A 19091-nucleotide genomic window follows, 5' to 3' on the forward strand; every position below is an offset into this window, starting at 1 on the left:
AAAAAAGACCGTCACTCTTTCCGACTCTGTGTAAATTTTTTTAGGATGAAGATCATGGTGGAGTTGTAGAATCTGGAAGATGTGAATAGGTCTTGAGAGCCTCCATCCACATGGCCTACCCGAGGGGGGGGGGTATCTATGATCTTCAACCGTGCGGTTACTATCTACACCGTTCCACGTCCCAGCTCGCCTATGCTCTCTTAGAAAAGGCCCGTATACGCTTGACACCGCCGTCCGGAATCATGATGAGCTTGATGTGCGTGAAGGCCTCGTCCTTGACGGCACTGTCAAAGGCGTGTTCCTGGTCCGGGCCCGTCTTGCTAGGGGCCACGAGGTCGACCCAGGCGTCGGCATCGTGGGCGGGTTCGCCCTCGCCAGACCAGCCGATGGCCTGCACGGCCACCTTTTGGGGGAAGTTGCCGCGGAAGTGAGCGGTGTCGACGACCAGGCTCTGCACGTAGGCGGGTGCGCCCAGCCTGATGATGGCCCAGTCGACGTGGTCCCTCCCACGGGAGCGGGCCGTCTCCCACCCGTCGCCCATGTCCTTGCCGCGTCCGGGGAGGAGCAGGTTGTCCTTTGTGCCAAAGTGCTGGTCGCTGCACGAGACGGCGACGCCGCCGTTCTGCGCCGCGGCCAGGTCGAGCACGGCCTGCGGGTCGTCGGGGAAGACGGGGACGGCGTGCCCGAAGAGGCGGAAGCGCGCGATGCCTCCGTCCGGGTACATGTTCAGCCGGACGTGCGTGTACGGCGTGGCCGTGGGGGAGTCGAGCCTCCACCCGAAGCGCTGCGAGGGCCCGCACTCCTGCAGGCCCAGGATCGTCTCCCACCGGCCGCGCCCGCCCTTCCACGAGACGACCTCGTCGTCGTCGGAGCTGAAGCAGCCCTCCACCGAGATGGCGGGCGCGTGGTTGCCCGAGAAGTGGGCCGTGTCGACCTCTATGCCCTCGACGGTTCCCGACGCGACGCCGAGCCGCACGACGACCCAGTCAAAGGGCGCCGAGTTGTGCCGCCGCGTCTCCCATCCGTCGTACCAGGCTCCGGTGAAGACCATCTTGCCCGGCTGACGGATCGGAGGTGTGGGCGTCAGGAGGTTAGCGGCCTCGGCGAACCACTGGTCCGAGAAACCCAGGATCTTGCCGCCGAGCGCCCCCGACACGAGGTCTACCGAAACACGGTCAGTCATCAGACCATCATCCAGGGCGGATGGGAGAAGAAAGAGGTGGATATAGACGACTCACCAATGCAGCTGGAGCGGAACGTCGTGTCGATCTGGTCGGATGCCACGCGGGTGGCCTTGACCACGTCGAGCGGATATTCGGTCTCGGTCGACATGGCTGCTATGGACGGAGGTGTGAAGCGTCGAGGAGGGCCGGAGGGGGGTTAGGGGTTGGGGGTTGGGGGTTGAGGGTTGGGGGTCTATGCTGTCTATGTTGACGATGCAGATATATATGTATTGCTAGTGGTTGGAGAGAGTTTACGAGTAAACATGGATAGAAGAAGAAAATGTTTGTAAAAAAAGGAGAAAGAGAGAGAGAGGGGGGGGGGAGGAGGGAGAGAGAGGAAAGAGGTTGTGAGGAAGCGTATCTACGTAGTGTGGGGGACACGACAATAGGCGGCCGTCTCCGAAGAGAAAAAAAAGGTCGGGCTCCTATCCAGCCGGTCCTGGCCGCCGGGGAAATAGAAGTAACGGAGACAAAAAAAAAAAAAAAAAAAAAAAAGCAAAGCAGTACTGCCAATATCTTGATAGCAATATGTAATTTGTCATCTTGTCAAGGGAACGAGCCAACGTCGAACCTCTCTTTGATGCAAAACTGTACATGTAGATGCGGCCAAGATATTCTACAGAATATGACTTGCTATCCGACCAATTGCCATCTATACATGTCCTGTCCTCGGGCATCCTGACAGTGACAGTAGTAATACGAATCGAGTAATGATGGAGTAATAGAGGGGCTTTTCTAGCTTCAATTCCCCTCGATGCCCATCACTCTGATGCCCCGCATCTGAACTGCCCCTCCTTTACAGATAACGATAGAGGATAACGATAGGGACGCATGGCCAATCGGTCACGCAACAGGAAAGGAACAGAATCGAGGAAGAGGGGGAGGAGAGAGCATGATGATGACGATGAAGCAGGTCGTTGGATCTGATTTTTTTTTTTTATCTAATATTTCCCTTCTTTTTTTTAGGGTGGAAAAGATGGTATGAAGAATTTTTTTACTTGAAATAGTAAGTATTAGTATGTACATGTTCAATCAATTCTACCCAAAAAAAAAAGTCCTACGACTAATACCTCAGATAGACAAATCATGACGCGATAATGCGTCGTCCTAAACGCGGGGAAGTTCATCTACCCTACATCTCACTGCCCGGTCACGGGATGGCTACACATCTATGTACATGCTCAACACTCAGACAATCCAACGCCATCCATCCGCTCGGGGGGGAGAGAAAAAGATGTCTGGTCCGCCAGCGATCCCACGTTGGGCGATGCTCATCCTGTCGACTGCCGTCGTCCTGGTCGCCGCCGCAACCTTGCGTTTTCAGCAGCAGCAGCAGCAGCAGCAGCAGCAGCAACCACTCAGCTCTTCACCGGCAACGACGTACTGCTATCGCTCCATCAGGACACACGACCAGGACAGACCGACGGCACGATGCTTCTCGGTTGCCAACGGATTCTTCGTCAAAGTCCGGGATGAGATTGCGACGGAGGTCGATGTCGACGCGGAGATGCTAGATCCAGGCCATGTCATCCCGGGCCTGTGGGACGGTCACGGCCATCTCCTCCAGTACGGCGAGTTCCTCCACTCGGTCGACCTGTTCGGCAGTCAGTCTCTCGACGACGTACGCTCGCGCGTGAGGGCCTATGTCGACTCCCACCCGGGAGCGGGCACAAAGGAACAGTGGCTCCGAGGTGTGGGGTGGGACCAGACGGCGTTTGGACGGATGCCATCTGCTGTGAGTACTCTTGGGTCCTATACCCATGGATTTCTTCTTCTTCTTTTTTCCCCCCATCATTTCTCTCTTTCCTTCTTTCTCTTTGAAGGGCGAATAAAGCAAATTTAAAAATTTAAAAATTTAAAAATTTAAAAAAAAGAAAAGAAGCAAAGAACCTGACATCTGCAGAATGATATATCTCGAGACCCTCAATTGAAAAACATCTACATGATGCTTGACCGCATAGACGTGCACTGCGCATGGGTCTCGCAGCCGGTCCTGGACCTGTTGACCCCATCCGACCTGCCGGATTCCGTTCCCGGCGGCGAGATCGTCCGCGATCCGGGCATGGGCGTCTTCTGCGATAACGCCATGGACATCGTCACCCGGCTGTGGCCCGCGCCCTCGGACGACGTCAAGGCCAGCCAGGTCCGCAGCGCCATGGCCGAGCTCAACTCCGTGGGCGTGGTGGGCATGCACGACGCCGGCGCCACGCCCTCCACCCTACGCCTGTACCGTCGCCTCTCCGCCTCGTCGTCTGCCTGGACCGTCCGCCTCTACGGCATGCTCGAGTGCGACAGGCGCAACACGTTCTGCCCGGACGACGCCCCCAGAGGTGGCGGCGACGCCATGTTCCTCCCCGTCCGCAGCGTCAAGCTCTTCGCTGATGGCGCCCTGGGGAGCTGGGGCAGCGCCATGATAGACCCTTACTCCGACCACAGCTGGACGTCCGGCTCGCTGCTCGTCAACGCGTCCGCCCTGACGGGCGTCACCAGATCGTGGGCCGCGGAGGGGTACCAGGTCAGCATCCACGCCATAGGGGACCTGGCGAACCGGTACGCCATCGACGCCATAGAGGCTGCCCTGCTCGACCTGTGCGGCGGGGATCGGAGCCGGCTGGCGGGCTGCCAGGCGGCCGAGCACCGCTTCCGCATCGAGCACGCCCAGATCATCCACCCGGACGACCAGGCGCGCCTCCTCGGGCTCGGCATCGTGCCGTCCATCCAGCCGACGCACGCCACGTCCGACGCGCGATACGCCGAGGCCCGCCTGGGCAGGGACCGTCTGTCCTCGTCGGCGTACCGCATGCGCTCCCTGCTGCCTGCCCGTCCCGTCCTGGGATCCGACTTCCCCGTCGAGCCCCCCAACCCGTTCCAGGGCATCTACGCGGCCGTCACACGGCGGAGCCCTCGTGCCGGGCCGGCGGGGCCGGGTGACGGCAAGTCCGGATTCCTGACCGACGAGGCCCTCAGCCTGGACGACGCCCTCTGGGGGTTCACCCGCGGTCCTGCGTATGGGGCCTTCCTCGAGGACAAGGCCGGCGTCATCCGCCCGGGCGCCTACGCCGACTGGGTAGTCCTGGATGAGCCGTTGGATGAGGGTACCGATATCGAGAGTCTGCCATCGCTGAGGGTGCGCGAGACGTGGGTTGGTGGACGGCGGGTGTATTCCCGACATGATGGTGCATGACGTCAATCTTCGTGAGAGCTGCCTCCCCTTTCGCTGCCACTCTCTTAGGTTGACGCGCGTACATGCGGATATCAGAACTTTGGAGGGTTTTATATTATCTAGGAGGCAAGTCAAGATAGAAGACAGAAGAAGATGGAAGATGAAGAACCAAGATCAGATCTAGAGAATCGGGTATACTTTTTGAGAAACATGCCATCTCGGTCCAACCCATGAGGACGACAGACTAAACCACTGATGTCAGGACAGGGGTGCAGAGAAGAAGACAAAATATGTATAAAAGGAAGACAACCGTTATTGATCGTTCATGCTATGCCAGACACCGGGAACGCGGGGAAGAAAAGAGAAGAAGAAAATGAGTGGTTTGAAGTTGAAGATGAGAGAAGAGGAAAAGAGGGGGAAAAAAAGAATATAAAAAAAAAGATGGATGAAGAGGATTTTTTTTCCTCCCCCCTCTTTTCCTTTCCTTTACCAGAGAAAGAAGGGGGAAGAAGAGAGAGAAGGAGAAGAAGAGAAACAAGGGAAAGATCACGACTTGACGACCAGTACACTCTCGAGCCACTTTGCAAACTTGACAGTAGGGATATCAAAGGCCCTCCAGAAGATGTCAGCCCACATGACGATGCAGGGCACGACGAACAGGGAGCTCAGCATGAATCCCTTGTTGTACTGGAAGCCTTCCGTGCCCGTCGTGTCGTAGGCCCACTTCTCGATGAGGTAGCCCAAGGTGTGCATGACGGGCCCGTGGACGAGGTAGATGGCGTAGGAGATCTTGCCGAGGTACTGGACCGGGGCGGTGGTGAAGAAGGTCTGCCAGGCGGTGGAGCGGGCGGCCGAGGCGACGAAGACGACGGCGCCCACGCTCTGCCAGTACCGGTAGGGTTCCTCGACGGCGGTCCACCACTCGGGGATGCAGGAGGTGAGGTAGACCCATCCGGGCGTCTCCTCCCCGCGACCGTCGGGCTGGCACAGGAGGTACAGGCCCCCGATGCTGACGAGGTTCCAGATGACCTTGGAGGCTCGGGCGCGGTTGGCGGCGGCGACCTGCTCACCTTCTGAGAGGTGGGGCCAGGGGCTGGGGCCTGCTGCCACCGCCGCCGCCGCTGCCGCTCCCTTCTCGTGGGGGTAGCTCGTGGCCTTGTCCTTCTCGTCCAGGTTCGTGATGGGCAGCGTGGGCGGTGGCGACGAGGCGGGCCTGTCGTGAGCTCCTCGGATGAGATCGGCCTCGGCGAGGAGCATGCCGCCGAGGAAGAGGATGAACTCCCACCGCGTGCTGCGGTAGGTGAACCATCCGACGATCAGGACGACGAGGATGCGCACGTAGGTTCGGAGGCGGGCCGTGGCCGTCAGGACGAGGAAGAGGTATAGAGAGCAGCGGAACTCGATGGGAATGGTCCAGAGGTGAACGTCGTAGTCTTGGACAAGCACACGGCAGAGACGTGCAGCTTGTTAGCTTTGCTTTTCTCGGATGGGGGGTTTTTTTTTCCTTTATAACTTTATATATATATATATATATATATAAAGAGGAAGACGGGGGAAGGAGGGAGAGAGAGAGGAAAAACATACCAGTCCTTCCACCCGAAGGGTTCCAGTCCCAGACGTGGATGAAGCGAAACATGGCCCAGGCCCAGTCCCAGAACTGCTCTCTCGAGTCCTCAAACATGGGATAGTGCGGCTCGATGACCATGTGGTGGTAGTTGGGATCGTTTGCGAAGTCGCGGGTCCACTCGTAGGCGCCGTACCGGATCAGGAGGAGGACGATGAAGGTGGAGACGATGGGCGGGACGAAGAGGCGGACCCAGCGGCGGAAGACGAGCGAGGACATGGTGTCGGCCCAGCCGGCCATGCAGCGCGCGCGGGCGAGCTTGAGCGGGCGGTAGCTGAGGGCGTAGCCGGATATGACGAAGAAGACGCAGACGGCGGCGGGGCCCTGGTAGAAGATGCGGATCAGCGGCAGCTTGAGCCAGTGGTAGTTGGCGTCGCCGGCGCCGTAGCCCTCGGCGATGACGAAGGCCTGGTACGAGTAGTGGCAGAAGAAGACGAAGAGGGCGGCCAGGCCGCGCATGCCGTCCAGGTAGGCGGTCGGGGAGACGGAGGCGGGCCGGATCCTGTCGCGCCAGTGCCTGCCCTGCAGGAAGCTGGGGACGAAGAAGACGAGGGACAGGTAGGCGCAGTGCACGGAGCGGCCGACCAGGTGTGGGACGCCCAGGGCCGAGGCGACCCGGTACGATGCCTCCCAGGCCGTCGACAGGCGGGACGCCGACTCGGAGGCGAGCGAGGAGGCCGTCGAGGCGACCGTCGAGGCGGCCGTCGAGGAGAACAGGGACGAGTTGGAATGTGTCGACGTCGAGACCGACGAGGATGTCGAGGCGTATGACGACGCTGATGAGGGCGATGAGGCTCGTAGTGATCTCCCTCCTCCTCCTCCTCCTCCTCCTCCTCCTCCTCCTCCATCTGCTGAGTAGCTCGCCACTTCCACCTTGGGCTTCTTGTCGTCGAGTCCCAGAAGGCCCATGTTTGCGTCTGTCCGTGTATGTGTGTGCGTATATTTCTATAGATGGAGAAGGAATGAAGGGAAGAAGAAAATGTCGAATAGTGCCGAGAATATTCAGGAACCTGTCCAGATCATAGCTAGAGGGGGTTCGATGATATCCCCTGACGGAAAGGAATATATGCTAAAGAAAGACCAGAGTAATACGTGTGCAGAAGAGAAAACAGCATATAAGAGAGTGAAGGTGAGAAAAGTTTGAAGACGCCAAGACAGCAAAGAAGAAGAAACCACACAACACCGCACTTGGCAACCCGGTATAGGAAATATGTACTATGGGGAGAAGAGAGAGAGAGAGAGAGAGAGAAAGGCCGGGAAGAGCTTGGGGTGAAAAGGTGGGTATTCGAGAGAAGGTGTGTGTGTGTGTCTTGGGAAGGCCGGACTTGGGTAAGATGGCTTTCCTATCCGTCACCTGGAGGCGGCGGCCGAGTTATCCGTCGGATGAGGGTTATGAAACGAAAGAGGAATAGATATGAGAGAGAGTGTGTGTGTCTGTATGATGCGAGCAAGGAAGGGGGAGGGAGAGGGAGGGAGAGAGAGAGGTGTTTGAAGTGTCAGAGGTTTGTGAGGAGAAGAGAGTATCAAGGAAACCAAGCAGCTGCCAGTAAGCAATACAGGCAAATGCATGTAGCAAGTATTACTAACGCCGTACAGGCAACCACAAAAGTAACGAGTAAGTCCAACGGTACGGGTACCTGTAGGCAGTCACAACACTCTTGTACTCGTAAGAGTTGATGGGACCTGCTCGACAGGGAAAAGAAAGGAGTCGGGGTGAATGTGGAGTTTTTTTTGGGAATTTTTATTCTAATTTTTTTGGTTTTTTTTTTTGGGGGGGGGGGGTTCCTCCCCCCCTACCCTCCCTCCCTCTACCTGTACATGGCCAATGTAATGGTTGGACTTTGGGGGAATCTCGACTATCAGTAAATCCGTACTACAGAGTCTGCTACAGAGTCTGCTACAGAGTCTTGCGACTAGGCAGTACGATTCCCCAGTTGGGGGCATCTCTCTGGATAGAGTGATATGTAGGAGCGGGCGGCTACTCCAGGGAGAATTGCGTATCTCAAGAGTGGCGATGGTAGAAGGTATCACATGTATCCCAAGGAATCATTGATGTCCGTACCGGGGGGGGGGGGCGTGTGTCTGATCAGTTGGTTGGTTGATGGTCAGAAAGTAGCAAAGATGTATGAGAGGGCAGGCAGTGTCTGTTGTCGTTGTTGTCGTCGTCTATATACTCGTAGATGCGAGTGTATTCATGCTCGTAACATGACTCTCCACAAGGGCAAGGGGAACGAACTTGCAACTCTCTGTACACGGTATCCGTACACGGTGTCCGTACGCGGCGTCCGTACGCGGTGTCCGTACGCGGTGTCCGTACGCGGTGACTACGATCAAGATTGTACAGAGAGAGAGAGAGAGAGAGAGAGAGAGAGAGAGCATCAACAAGCACTCGGAGGAGTTACAGGACATGCACGGTTCAACTCTGAACTCCCTCTCCGTCCCTCGATGGAGTATCGACGGATGGTAGACGCGGGTCCCGGCCTCGGCTGGCGGCAAAGAGGACGTACATGTACGGAGTATCATCGTCATCCATTTATTTATTTATTCGACCATCATTTATTGTTTTGATGAATCCTTACCTGCTTGCAGCATGCTGCGTTCGGCCTTTCTGTCTGAGCCTTCCCTGCCGTGTCTACAGACTATCACCTCCCATGCCAGTCGGGACACGGACTGGTCGAGCTGTGATGATATGATATGACGTATGCTCACATGGTCTGTGCACGCTCTCCTCCTCTCTCCGTGCTGCGTTGCATGAGGTATCGTCTGTCCGTCTTTTCCGACCCTTCTCTTTTTCTTCTTCTTTTTGTTTTATGTAGTATGAACAAGGGGAGGGGGGAGGGGGGGGGATGGATGGAAATACTCGTATGATTCGCCAAGAAAAAGCTTGTCCATCATAAGCCGTGGGGACTGTGCATGGATCAGGAGTACGAGTACTGCGACGTAGCGGTTAGACTGGAACTGGTAGAACTGTACGGATCAGTACGAGTAGCATCATGGTCACTGCGAGTGATGCATGCCTCGGTATAGGGAGTATATACCTGAGCACGGCTAAGTAATAGTGATAGCAACAGTATATCTACATGTATATACATATGTACAGGTACGTCGTATGCAGTTGGGTACCGAGATACCCGAAGCAGCTTCACATATCAGCACAGATTATCACTCCGTACTCGCTACTGCTATCAGTACTAACTCATCAAATACAAGCATTCGATATTACTGCTACTCGAGTTGGTGTCACTGCTCCGTTAAGATGATACTACTAGCAGCACTCATTATATACTCGCACGTATTGTATGCAATCGATTACTAGGGACCCGACACTTGGGTTCATCGCTTCTCTTGGCAGATTCTTACCTCCGGCTTGGCTACTCCACTGTCAAGGATGACCTCTCTCTTACCTTTTCCTGCCTCGTCTGTTTCCTTGCCTATCATGTTGACGGAGAAGGAAGAGGAAGAAGAAGGAGAGAGAAGAAGAAGAAGAAGAAGAAGAAGAAGAGAGGGAGGGAGAGAGAGAGAGAGATGTGTGTGTGTGGAACAGCTACTCCCAAACGGACGACACCAGACCTCATCCTGTATTATTAGATTAATATATACGAATATACATACAAGCCGGCAAGTGGGGGAGAGCAGCGGTCATGAACCAGCTTTTTTTTCTTTTTTTTGTCTTTTTTTTGTCTTTTTGGCTCTTTTGCTCTTCTCATATCGCGTCGAGGAACAGAGAAGTAGCACAGAGCCGAGATTCGTTCACGGCATGACCAGTTGGCAGCTGGCCATGGCCATGTGTCTTCCTTATTGTCGTATCACGTCGTACTACCCGCCGCCTCGAGTTGAGAGGACCGGTCCCTCAGGTACTCCGTACGAGACTGACGAGCGCACACGCATGAACCACCGCCGTCGTGGCACACTGTCTGTTTCGACTGTATGCTGCGAGGCTCAGGAGGATGGAGAAGTGGCGTCATGGGGATCCAATTATCATGAGAAATTGTCTCTGCTACTTGTCAGGGGGGGGAGGGGGGGCTGGGAGGGAAGAGCATTACAGGTTACTCGTGCACGAGTACGTCCCAGCCGTCGTTTTATCGACATGCACGGATTAAATCTGTACACGACCCATCTCAACCGAAGACGCATGGTGCCGATGCAGCCACGACTGCATTATCCTGATCCGTGTACGCATCTCTTCTCGTACTCGGGAAACCGTCTCTCGGTCCTGTTGTGTGTGTGTTTTGTTTTCTTCTCCTTCTCTTGTCGATACGTGAAATCCCCCATCACACCTGACATGTTGCGTCTCTTCCGCACAAGCACCCCGAGTCCCCGTACTCTGCATCCGTACATCTCTTACAATCCTTTCACGATTCTTTCACAAGAGAGAGAGAGAGAGAGAGAGGGACAGAGAGGGACAGAGAGGGGGACAGAGGAGGGAGAGAGGGAGGGAGAGAGGGAGAGAGGGAGACCACACCCTCTAACCCACCCACCCCGGAACAATAGCCCACACTTCATTCTCGTGGCAACGGATACAGATCGACATGCCATGCATGTATCCATTCATCAGTACTTGCAACGACAACCAACCAGCTCTTCACCCCCCCCCCCCCCCCCCCTTTTCTTTCGTGGCGCGGCGGTTGTGCCTTGACAGCTGTACAGATTACAGATTACTTGTGCGGAGTGATAATATAGCGTAGTGTAGGTAAGGATTCTGAAGAGGGAAGAAAAGGAGAGGAAGAAAAAAAAAAACCCCTCCGGGAATATTATGTGTACTCGACGCTCGTACTGATACCGTCATGTACGCCTGGAGATGATAGACTGCCCCTGATCAGTCTCTTGTAATCTGTACAAGTGGAACATTGGTATAGTCGTGTGGCTTGCTCCCTCATACTCGTCGTACCCTGCACTCCCGTCCTGCTTACCTACGCTATGATATGATTTACGATGTACTGTGAAAAGTAGAATGAGGAAGAGAAGAAAGATGGAGGAGGGATAGAGATGATGAATACGTAATATATGAACCATCATTCACACACACTCATATATATATATATATATATATATGCAACTCCTACCCTACCTCAACGAGCACTTCCCTATAGCTTTAATTGTAATTTGATAGCAAAGTTCCTCATAATACGCTCTACGAGTACGTCGTAGTACAGGGTAGGGGGTCCACCCGTACATCGTCCCTGCCGTCACGATATTGGGGGGGGGATCGACCTCTGAGCCTCTCGCGACACGTAACCCAGGACATGTACGGCCACGATCCCCCCTCCCCCCCCCTTATATCGTGACGACCAACATGTAGACAGGAGAGATTCCGAGAGAGATTTTCCAGATGAGGCGACTTCTTTTTTTTTTTCTTTTTTTCCCCCCCTTTTTTTCCCCCTCCTCACCTCATTTTCAATTCCTCTCTCCAATCCTTTCTCAACCTTCTTGTCATAGAACATGTACACATGGCTTAGGTAAGCGGGACTCGACTATAAAACAGTCGAGTCCATCGCTCCAAAGATAATAAATCAAGAACTTGACACCACACAACACCTTACCTGTCTTTTGATGCATGTGAGCGTGTTAGTGGTGTGTTATCACACACGCCACTACGCGTGTCAACGTACAAACGGTTGATTCTCTGAAAATAACAAACGCTTCTCGAGAGAAGTCTTGCACGTGTCGGATCACGCTCTTCAGCTACGGGATCCGACACCGTTCTTGTCGAATCCAACAACCAAGGACATCTCTGCTTTTCCAGGTCACCCCCAAAGACCAAGAAAAACATGACACTTCTCTTCATGATATTCTTCTCGTTCAAAAAAATGACCTTTTTCTCTCTCTCTTCTTTCTGAAGAATCAATATTCCCTGTGGAAACGGTGAAGAGAGTTAGTTACCGGGGAAGAAAAAAAAAAAAGGTAATATTATCTAGAAGGACAGCTTGTGCTGGTGACAGGTGATTCGTCCCGTGTATACATGTGCCGTGGAGAGTAGAGAGTGAGAGATAGAGATATAAAGACAGGTGAGAAAAAAAAAGGAGTTAAAAAAAGACAAGAAAAGACAGGAGAGAGAAGGGAGAGAAAGAAAGAGAAGGAAAAAAAAAAGGCCCAATTATACCCTGACGCCGTGCCTGATGCATACATAAGATTTTCCCGTTCCCACATCATACTCTTTTCACCCGTATTTTTATTTTATTTTGGTTGTTGTCTGGTTCTTGTACGGTCAAGTTCACATCATCTCTCCCCCTCTCCCTCTTTTCCCGGTCAAGAGAGGAACCGAAGAGAGAGGCATCGGAACGGAAGACTAGTGCTCCAGCCAGTCGAGGAACTGAGGAGTAAAGTAGCTGACGACGATGGTGGCACCGGCACGCAGGATACCCTCGGTCGACTCGAATGCCATGGTCTGGAGGTCGAAGACGCCGGCCTTGGCGGCGGCGTGGATCATGGCGTACTCGCCGCTGACCTGGTAGGCGGCGATGGGGAGGTCCTTGCCGAGCTCCTTGGCGTCGCTGATGATGTCGAGGTACTGGCTGGCGGGCTTGACCATGATCACGTCCGCACCCTCGCCGATGTCGCGGGTGATGGCGCGGCGGGCGAGGCCCCTGCCACCCGGAGGGAGCTGGTAGCACTTGCGGTCGCCGAACGAGGGCGCAGAGCCGGCGGCGTCGCGGAAGGGCCCGTACAGGCAGCCGGAGAACTTGGCCGAGTACGACATCAGCGTCGTCTTGTGGGCTATGCCCTCCTCGATGAGCTTGAGCTTGATGGCGCGGATGCGGCCGTCGTTCATGTCCGAGGGGGCGACGCAGTGCGCGCCCGCCTTGGCGTAGGCGATGGCCACGTCCGAGATGCGGTCCACCGACAGCTGGTTGTTCAGGCTGCCGTCGTCGCGCAGGATGCCGCAGTGCCCGTGCGACGTGTACTCGCACAGGCAGACGTCGGTGCAGATGAAGAGCTGCGGGAAGCGTCGGCGGATCAGGCGGATGCCCTGGATCACGGGGCCCTCAGGGTCGTCGGCCGCGCTGCCGAGCGCGTCCTTGGTGCCGGGACGCAGGGGCACGCCGAACAGCATGACCGATCGGAGTCCCTTGCGCACCAGGGGCTCCAGGAAGGGGACGAGCTTGTTCAAGCCCAGCTGGTGCTGGCCCGGAAGGGACGGCACCAGGGACATGTCGTCGGGGCCGTCTGTGATGAAGAGGGGGTAGATGAGCATGGACTGTGTTGGAGGAGGGGAGAGAAAAAAAAAAGTCAGTATTTTCATCTGATGTATGCGTGAATTGACCCACGGAACTCCCCCCCCCCCCCAATCTCTCTCTGTATTGAGAAGTATCGAGAATTGAGCGAGCGCAGGAGAGAGATGAGACATACCTTGGTCAGCTGACGCTCAGCCTGCCACGAACGAGCAAGCGGGTGAAAGTAGCCGCCGTGAAGCTGACTGGAGATGTCGCCCGAGATGCTGACGCTCGTAGCGACGGTGCTGGCACGGGACATGGCCCGCGAGAGGTGAGAGGCCTGGTCGTCCATTGTCGATGCGACCGAGGGGGCCGCGGGACGACGGAGGGGGTGGCCGCTGGTGCTGCCGTTGCCGTCACGGTCCCGCAGGCTGAGGTCATGGACGAGGCTGGAGAAGGACATGGCGGCGGTGGCGGTGAGGGGATTTGCTGTGTGTTGCGATATCTGAAATCGGTTGAAATCGGTTGAAATCGGTCGGGGATGGGAAGAGGGAAGCTAAGCTCGCTCTCTCTTGACGGTTCGCTCCGATGCCTTGTTTTTTTTTTTTCCTCTGCTTGTTTCTTGTTATATGTACACGTAAGAAAGAATCCCGACGGTTGCTCTCAATCAGGAAAAAGACCCAGAGGGAGAGAGAGAGAGGTTGAAGCGATGAGGGGAAGGCGATGCCGTGGCGATGGAGGGATGGATGTCTTTTTTTGTTTTTTTTTTTTGGGTTCATGTACGGAGAAAGGGATTCCTTTTTGTTCGCATTCTCTTCCCTCGGAATGAGAGACATAAGTCCGTCGGTCTTGCCGACTTTCGCCTTCTCCCCCCCCTTGCCGATACAAAATTCGTTTCGTTTATCCAATCAGCCCGCTGTATTTTCCAATCCCGCGCGAACAGAATCCCTATTATCCGTTACGGATTACTCGTGCTCGTACAGGTTCCTACACATCTTCCCCTGAGAATCCGCTAAAAAAGTCGCACTAGAGTCGAGTCCGGGTGCTGACCTACAGGCTATTGGTGCGAACCTGCCCTCCCCCCCCCCCCCCCCCCCCCCCCCCCCCCCCCCCCCCCCCCCTGGCCCTGCCCCCTAACCTGTCCCCAACCTGCCCCTGATAGGCTACGCAGCGTCCCCCAGGCCCTATAGGGGCTATGGGCTAGGCCAAGGACGCCACCGTAGCGGTGCCCTGGCAGATGGCCACGGGCCACGGGTGCTGGCTGAGGTCCCGGTGCCTGCCACGGCTATTGATCATCCAAAACACCTGATATGAAACCCTGCTCTTACAGTACTGTCGATATGACGAGTACATGTACGTACTCGCAGTCTCAGCCCGTACAGGCAGGCATTCACATGCGGAGAGAGAGAGAGAGCGGGATCTATAGACTACAGTACATGTAACCTGTACTCCGTATTGCATGCATTGTTAGACGTAGTCTCCATGATATTGATCAACGTGGTCTTGGTCTTGCCCATTGGAGAGCACACGATCGACGACGCCTCCTCCCTTGCTGGTGTTGGAACGTCTATCCAAAATCTTTTGTCGGTGATGGAGGGACGATGTCGGGATATACATTATGTATGTATATATATATAGATATATATATACATATGCACGTGCAACTCGCCACCGTTGAAGCCGGCCTTGCCAATGGCTGTAGACCTCGGTTCGGATGATCAGACACGTCACTACCGGGGAGAGGGGAAAGAGATCTGATATTCCTCTATAGCCGTCAGACTTTTGTACTACGGTTGTCTCGACGCCGCATGTGCTTCTTTCCCTACGCTCTCCCGCTACAGGAACGAGTAGCGGCATCGCTGGCAGTGATGGGTCCTGACGTGAGTATGAGAGAAGGGATTCTCGCCCTTTCCTCTTCTTCTCTTCTCTTCTTCCCCTTGTTCCCAACCACTCCTGCATCGACACGCGTGGATTCATTCCACAGTCGGGTAGAGTCACCGCGCATTCCCCCTTCGGATATCATCATCGGCATCACGAGCGGTGATTCGTCTGGTCAGCGTGGCCGGTCGGGCGCCGGATTCCGAGCGGGGTGGCGAGTCGTCTGACATCATTGCCGAGGAGCCATCGTTCACTACGCCTTTACCGGCGGTAGAGGCGAAGATCTTGGACGCGTCGGAACGCCTAGGACACCAAGATGAGGCTGTCGACCGAGCGCTGGCAGAGATCCCATCGGGAGATGCGTGCCGGTTCTGACCGGTTGTCGCAGGAGAACGAGGCCCGGCGAGGAGGCTGAGCTGACACTGGACGGTGACGCCAACATGGTGGTGGCCCGCGCGAATGCGTTGGCTATTCCGACCGGCGGCAGGACATTCCCTCTGCGCTCATCGATTCGAGCGGAGTGGATAGAAGGAGGGGAACGCAGCGGGGCAGAGCTGGCAAGAAGCGAGTAAAACGAGCGACTGGATACGGAGGAAAGGATGAGTTTTCTTGAGGGACAGAGTGAGAGTATACCTGTATGGACGTGTAGACGGAGCCGTGCGAACGGGGTGGATTGCGTAAGCAATGTGCTTCCGATCGGGGACAGTTCTGCTCTCTTTCCTTTTTCCCCATCGTGCCTGTTCATTTGGTGGGAAGAGACGGCTGCTAGTAGTGTTTACATGTACGGATAGTGGCCAAAACAGCCTCTCCTCTTATGAGGTGAGCTTTACCCGTACGAACAGTGGGGCCACCCCGTAGCTTGGCAACCTTGTGGGCAATTAGGTACGAGATACGTCGTACGGTCGGTCACCGCACCAGATGACGACGGGAACGGACGTATTCTTTGCGCCCCCTCCTTGGCGACAGCTACCATCCCGGACACATACACATGGACATAAAATCGACGTCGACACCCCCAGACACCGACATCCTCACAACTTTGAAGGGGTCCAGAATTGAAGAAGAGAGCCAAAAACACCACCCACCCCTCCCGAAATCCCTTACGAGGGCATCGCCCCCTCCCCCGCCCTCCTCCAGTTTCTTCTCCTTCTCTTTCGAAACCCTGCCCCTCCTCCCCTCCACATCCCATGAACAGCTAGGCCTGACCTCCGCGACCCTGCCCCTCCATCCATAACAGGCGCCATGGATATCGGGGCCGCCGAGAACAGCAAAGGTAGCGGCCAGCAGCGCCCGCGCCCCCTACCCACCGATCTACCCACCTCCCTCGACGACAGGAGGCATACGGCCGGCGAGAACTTTGTCAGCGAGACGGAAATGTACGATGGCTGGCAGGGGGAGTCGCAGTTCCTCACCACCCCGGCCCCGGCCAAGCCCCTCAACTTTGGCAACCTGTCGCTCGACGACGACGGCGACGACGACAGCTACGGCGCTGTCGGCGGCGGCATGGTGGCCGGCGGACCCAAGGACAGCGACACGCGCCTCATGGAGATGCTGGCCGCTCAGGCGAACCACCTGTCCGGTCCGGGCGTCGAGGACGAGCAGGCCATCGTCGACGACGAGAAGCTGCCCGAGTCGGAGAAGAAGACTGCGCTGCAAAGGGCCCTGAACATGGCTGCCAGCAACGGAGACGTGGACAGGGTCAGGGGGCTCGTGACCGGGCCGGCCAAGCCGTTCGTCGACGTCAACGGTCCGGACGAGGATGGCACGCCCCCTCTCATATACGCCAGCTGCTTTGTACGTCACCGCCTTTTGATCCGCAAGGGTCCGGAGCATACGCGTCTTCTTCATGTGTGCACCGGCAAAACCTGTCTGTCTGCCTTCTAACGCATCTACGCATCCCAGGGCCACGAAGCAGTCGTCCAGGCCTTGATCGAGGCCGGCGCCGACGTCGACAAGCAGGACCAGAACCAGTGGAGCGCACTCATGTGGGCCATGACGAACCGCCACAAGGGGATCGCCAAGCTTCTCCTGGACAATGGGGCGTCGTCGGACCAGAAGACGTCGTCGGGCCGCACGGCCTTTGACTTTGTGCCGCCCGACAGCGAGATGTCCTACTACCTCCACGATAACGGCTACAGCATCGGCACCAGCGGCATGCCCGACGACTTCTACAGCCCCGGGTTCTCCCAGGACAGGTTCGAGGAGGAGATGGCCGAGAATGAGATGAGGACCAGGCTCATGATGGAGAGTGCCCGAGATCTCGAGGTTGATCTGGGCAATGTGGGGATGGATGACCAACCTGAGGTATGACCCTGACTCTGCACCGGGAGAAAGGAGAAGGAGGATGTCGAGTGAAGAGAGGACCATCTCAAAGGGGAGAGAGAGAGGGGGAGAGAGAGGGGGGGAGAGAGAGGGGGGGAGAGAGAGAGTGGGCAAGAATGCTGACGTGGTCTGTAGCCCATGGACGAACTGGAAGAGGAACAGCAAGAATTCGACTGGAGCCGGTGTCTGCACGATCAGATGTTCGTGTTCCAGGAGCACGAGCTGGACCGGATCCTAGACATCATCATCACCAAGATGACGCCGCAGCGGTCGCCGTCGCAGAAACCGGTACCGGCCAACATGATATTCCTGAGCGCGCGGTACGCGCACTACCACTCGAGCGCGGAGCTGCTGGAGCGGCTGCTGGTGACGGCCATGGACCGGATCAACGACGTGGTGGAGAGGTTCCAGTGGGACATGACGATCCTGGCCTTCTGGATATCCAACGCGACGCTGCTGCTGCACTACCTCAAGAAGGACGCCGGCCTGGTGGAGGCGACGTCGGAGTTCCAGGCGCACCTGGCGGAGCTGATCAACGAGATCTTCATACTGATCGTGCGGGACGCCGAGCGGCGGCTGGACAAGGTGCTGGACGCGGCCATGCTGGACCACGAGACCATCCCGGGCTTCGAGGACATCACCTTTCAGAACGAGTGGAAGCTGTTCAAGCGCAAGAACACGGTCAAGGAGGAGCCTCCCGAGAAGCGGTTCCGGCCGCCGTCGCCGAAGCAGAGGGCCAAGCCGGCGCCGCGCAACGTCACGTCGCTGCTGTCGTCGACGCTGTTCGTGCTGGACCTGTACGACGTGCACTCGGTCATCGCGGCGCAGATCGTGTCGCAGCTGCTCTACTGGATCGGCGCGGAGCTCTTCAACCGCGTCATGTCGAACCGCAAGTACCTGGCGCGCACGAAGGCGATGCAGATCCGGATGAACCTGTCCATACTCGAGGACTGGGCGCGCACCAACAACCGGCAGGCGGAGCACTACGAGGCGGGCGACATGCAGTCGTCGGGGGAGACGACCGGCGACGCGGCGCGGCAGCACCTGGCACCCGTCATCCAGCTCCTCCAGTGGCTGCAGTGCTTCTCGTCGCTGGGCGCCGACGACCTCGAGGCGCTGGTGGGCACGCTGCAGCAGCTCAAGCGGCTGACGCCGCAGCAGCTCATGCACGCGGCGCAGCACTACCGGCCCGAGGTGGGCGAGAAGGGCCTGCCCAAGTCGGCGACGAAGTACCTGACGGCCATACAGAAGGAGGCGGCGCTGAAGCGGGACCGGAGGCGGAGCAGCCGCAACCCGGCATCGTCGCCGCCCACGACGCCCAAGAAGGTGGCCGGCGGCATCGGCCAGCAGCAGGCCACGCCCGGGACCGACGCAGGCGAGGGCAACAATCACTACGGCAACGACGGCCAGAACGGCCACGGCTCGGGCGACGATACGGACGACGAGGCGCCGGAGCACCTCCTCATGGACCCGGCCATGATGCTGCCCTTCACCCTGCCGTCGGTGACGGACATGCTGGTCTCGTACGGCGCCGGGTTCGGCGGCGTCAACAGGGAGAGGGAACGCAAGTACATACCCACGGTGCCGGCCGAGTTCCTGGACAAGTTGGAGATCAGCGGGGGTCAGCAGCGTAGGGGACCGATGTTTCAAGAAAAGGATTGGGAGAATGAAGAGGTCTGATTGATTGTGTGTGTGTTTTTTTTTTTTTTTTGGGGGGGGGGGGGGGGGGG

The 19091-nt window shown here is 56.7% G+C and overlaps 6 protein-coding genes across 6 annotated transcripts; 2 read left to right on the forward strand and 4 right to left on the reverse strand.

Annotated features, from left to right (window-relative positions):
- Positions 1 to 190: 190 nt before the first annotated feature.
- Positions 191 to 1332, reverse strand: GMORB2_0036 (allantoicase; the record flags this gene model as incomplete). Its single annotated transcript, XM_035462022.1, has 2 exons — positions 191 to 1161; positions 1239 to 1332. The coding sequence occupies 2 exons, from the start codon at positions 1330 to 1332 to the stop codon at positions 191 to 193; spliced, it is 1065 nt and encodes a 354-aa protein (XP_035324952.1).
- Positions 1333 to 2490: 1158 nt separating this feature from the next.
- On the forward strand, positions 2491 to 4407 carry GMORB2_0037 (putative amidohydrolase YtcJ; the record flags this gene model as incomplete). Its single annotated transcript, XM_035462023.1, has 2 exons — positions 2491 to 2958; positions 3127 to 4407. The coding sequence occupies 2 exons, from the start codon at positions 2491 to 2493 to the stop codon at positions 4405 to 4407; spliced, it is 1749 nt and encodes a 582-aa protein (XP_035324953.1).
- Positions 4408 to 4932: 525 nt separating this feature from the next.
- On the reverse strand, positions 4933 to 6919 carry GMORB2_0038 (Acyltransferase family; the record flags this gene model as incomplete). The annotated part of the gene is given in 3 exon segments (XM_035462024.1): positions 4933 to 5784; positions 6021 to 6048; positions 6066 to 6919. The coding sequence occupies 3 exon segments, from the start codon at positions 6917 to 6919 to the stop codon at positions 4933 to 4935; spliced, it is 1734 nt and encodes a 577-aa protein (XP_035324954.1).
- Positions 6920 to 12296: 5377 nt separating this feature from the next.
- GMORB2_0039 (porphobilinogen synthase) lies at positions 12297 to 13624 on the reverse strand (the record flags this gene model as incomplete). The annotated part of the gene is made up of 2 exons (XM_035462025.1): positions 12297 to 13205; positions 13358 to 13624. 2 exons carry the CDS (start codon positions 13622 to 13624, stop codon positions 12297 to 12299), a joined length of 1176 nt encoding a protein of 391 aa, XP_035324955.1.
- A 1531-nt stretch (positions 13625 to 15155) lies between these two features.
- On the reverse strand, positions 15156 to 15481 carry GMORB2_0040 (uncharacterized protein; the record flags this gene model as incomplete). The annotated part of the gene is made up of 2 exons (XM_035462026.1): positions 15156 to 15323; positions 15416 to 15481. 2 exons carry the CDS (start codon positions 15479 to 15481, stop codon positions 15156 to 15158), a joined length of 234 nt encoding a protein of 77 aa, XP_035324956.1.
- An 800-nt stretch (positions 15482 to 16281) lies between these two features.
- Positions 16282 to 19041, forward strand: GMORB2_0041 (Allantoicase repeat; the record flags this gene model as incomplete). The annotated part of the gene is made up of 3 exons (XM_035462027.1): positions 16282 to 16833; positions 16942 to 17343; positions 17497 to 19041. The coding sequence occupies 3 exons, from the start codon at positions 16282 to 16284 to the stop codon at positions 19039 to 19041; spliced, it is 2499 nt and encodes an 832-aa protein (XP_035324957.1).
- Between the last annotated feature and the right edge of the window lie 50 nt (positions 19042 to 19091).

This window comes from Geosmithia morbida, assembly GCF_012550715.1.
Source record: "Geosmithia morbida isolate 1262 chromosome Unknown scaffold_0, whole genome shotgun sequence".
NCBI lineage: Eukaryota > Fungi > Ascomycota > Sordariomycetes > Hypocreales > Bionectriaceae > Geosmithia > Geosmithia morbida.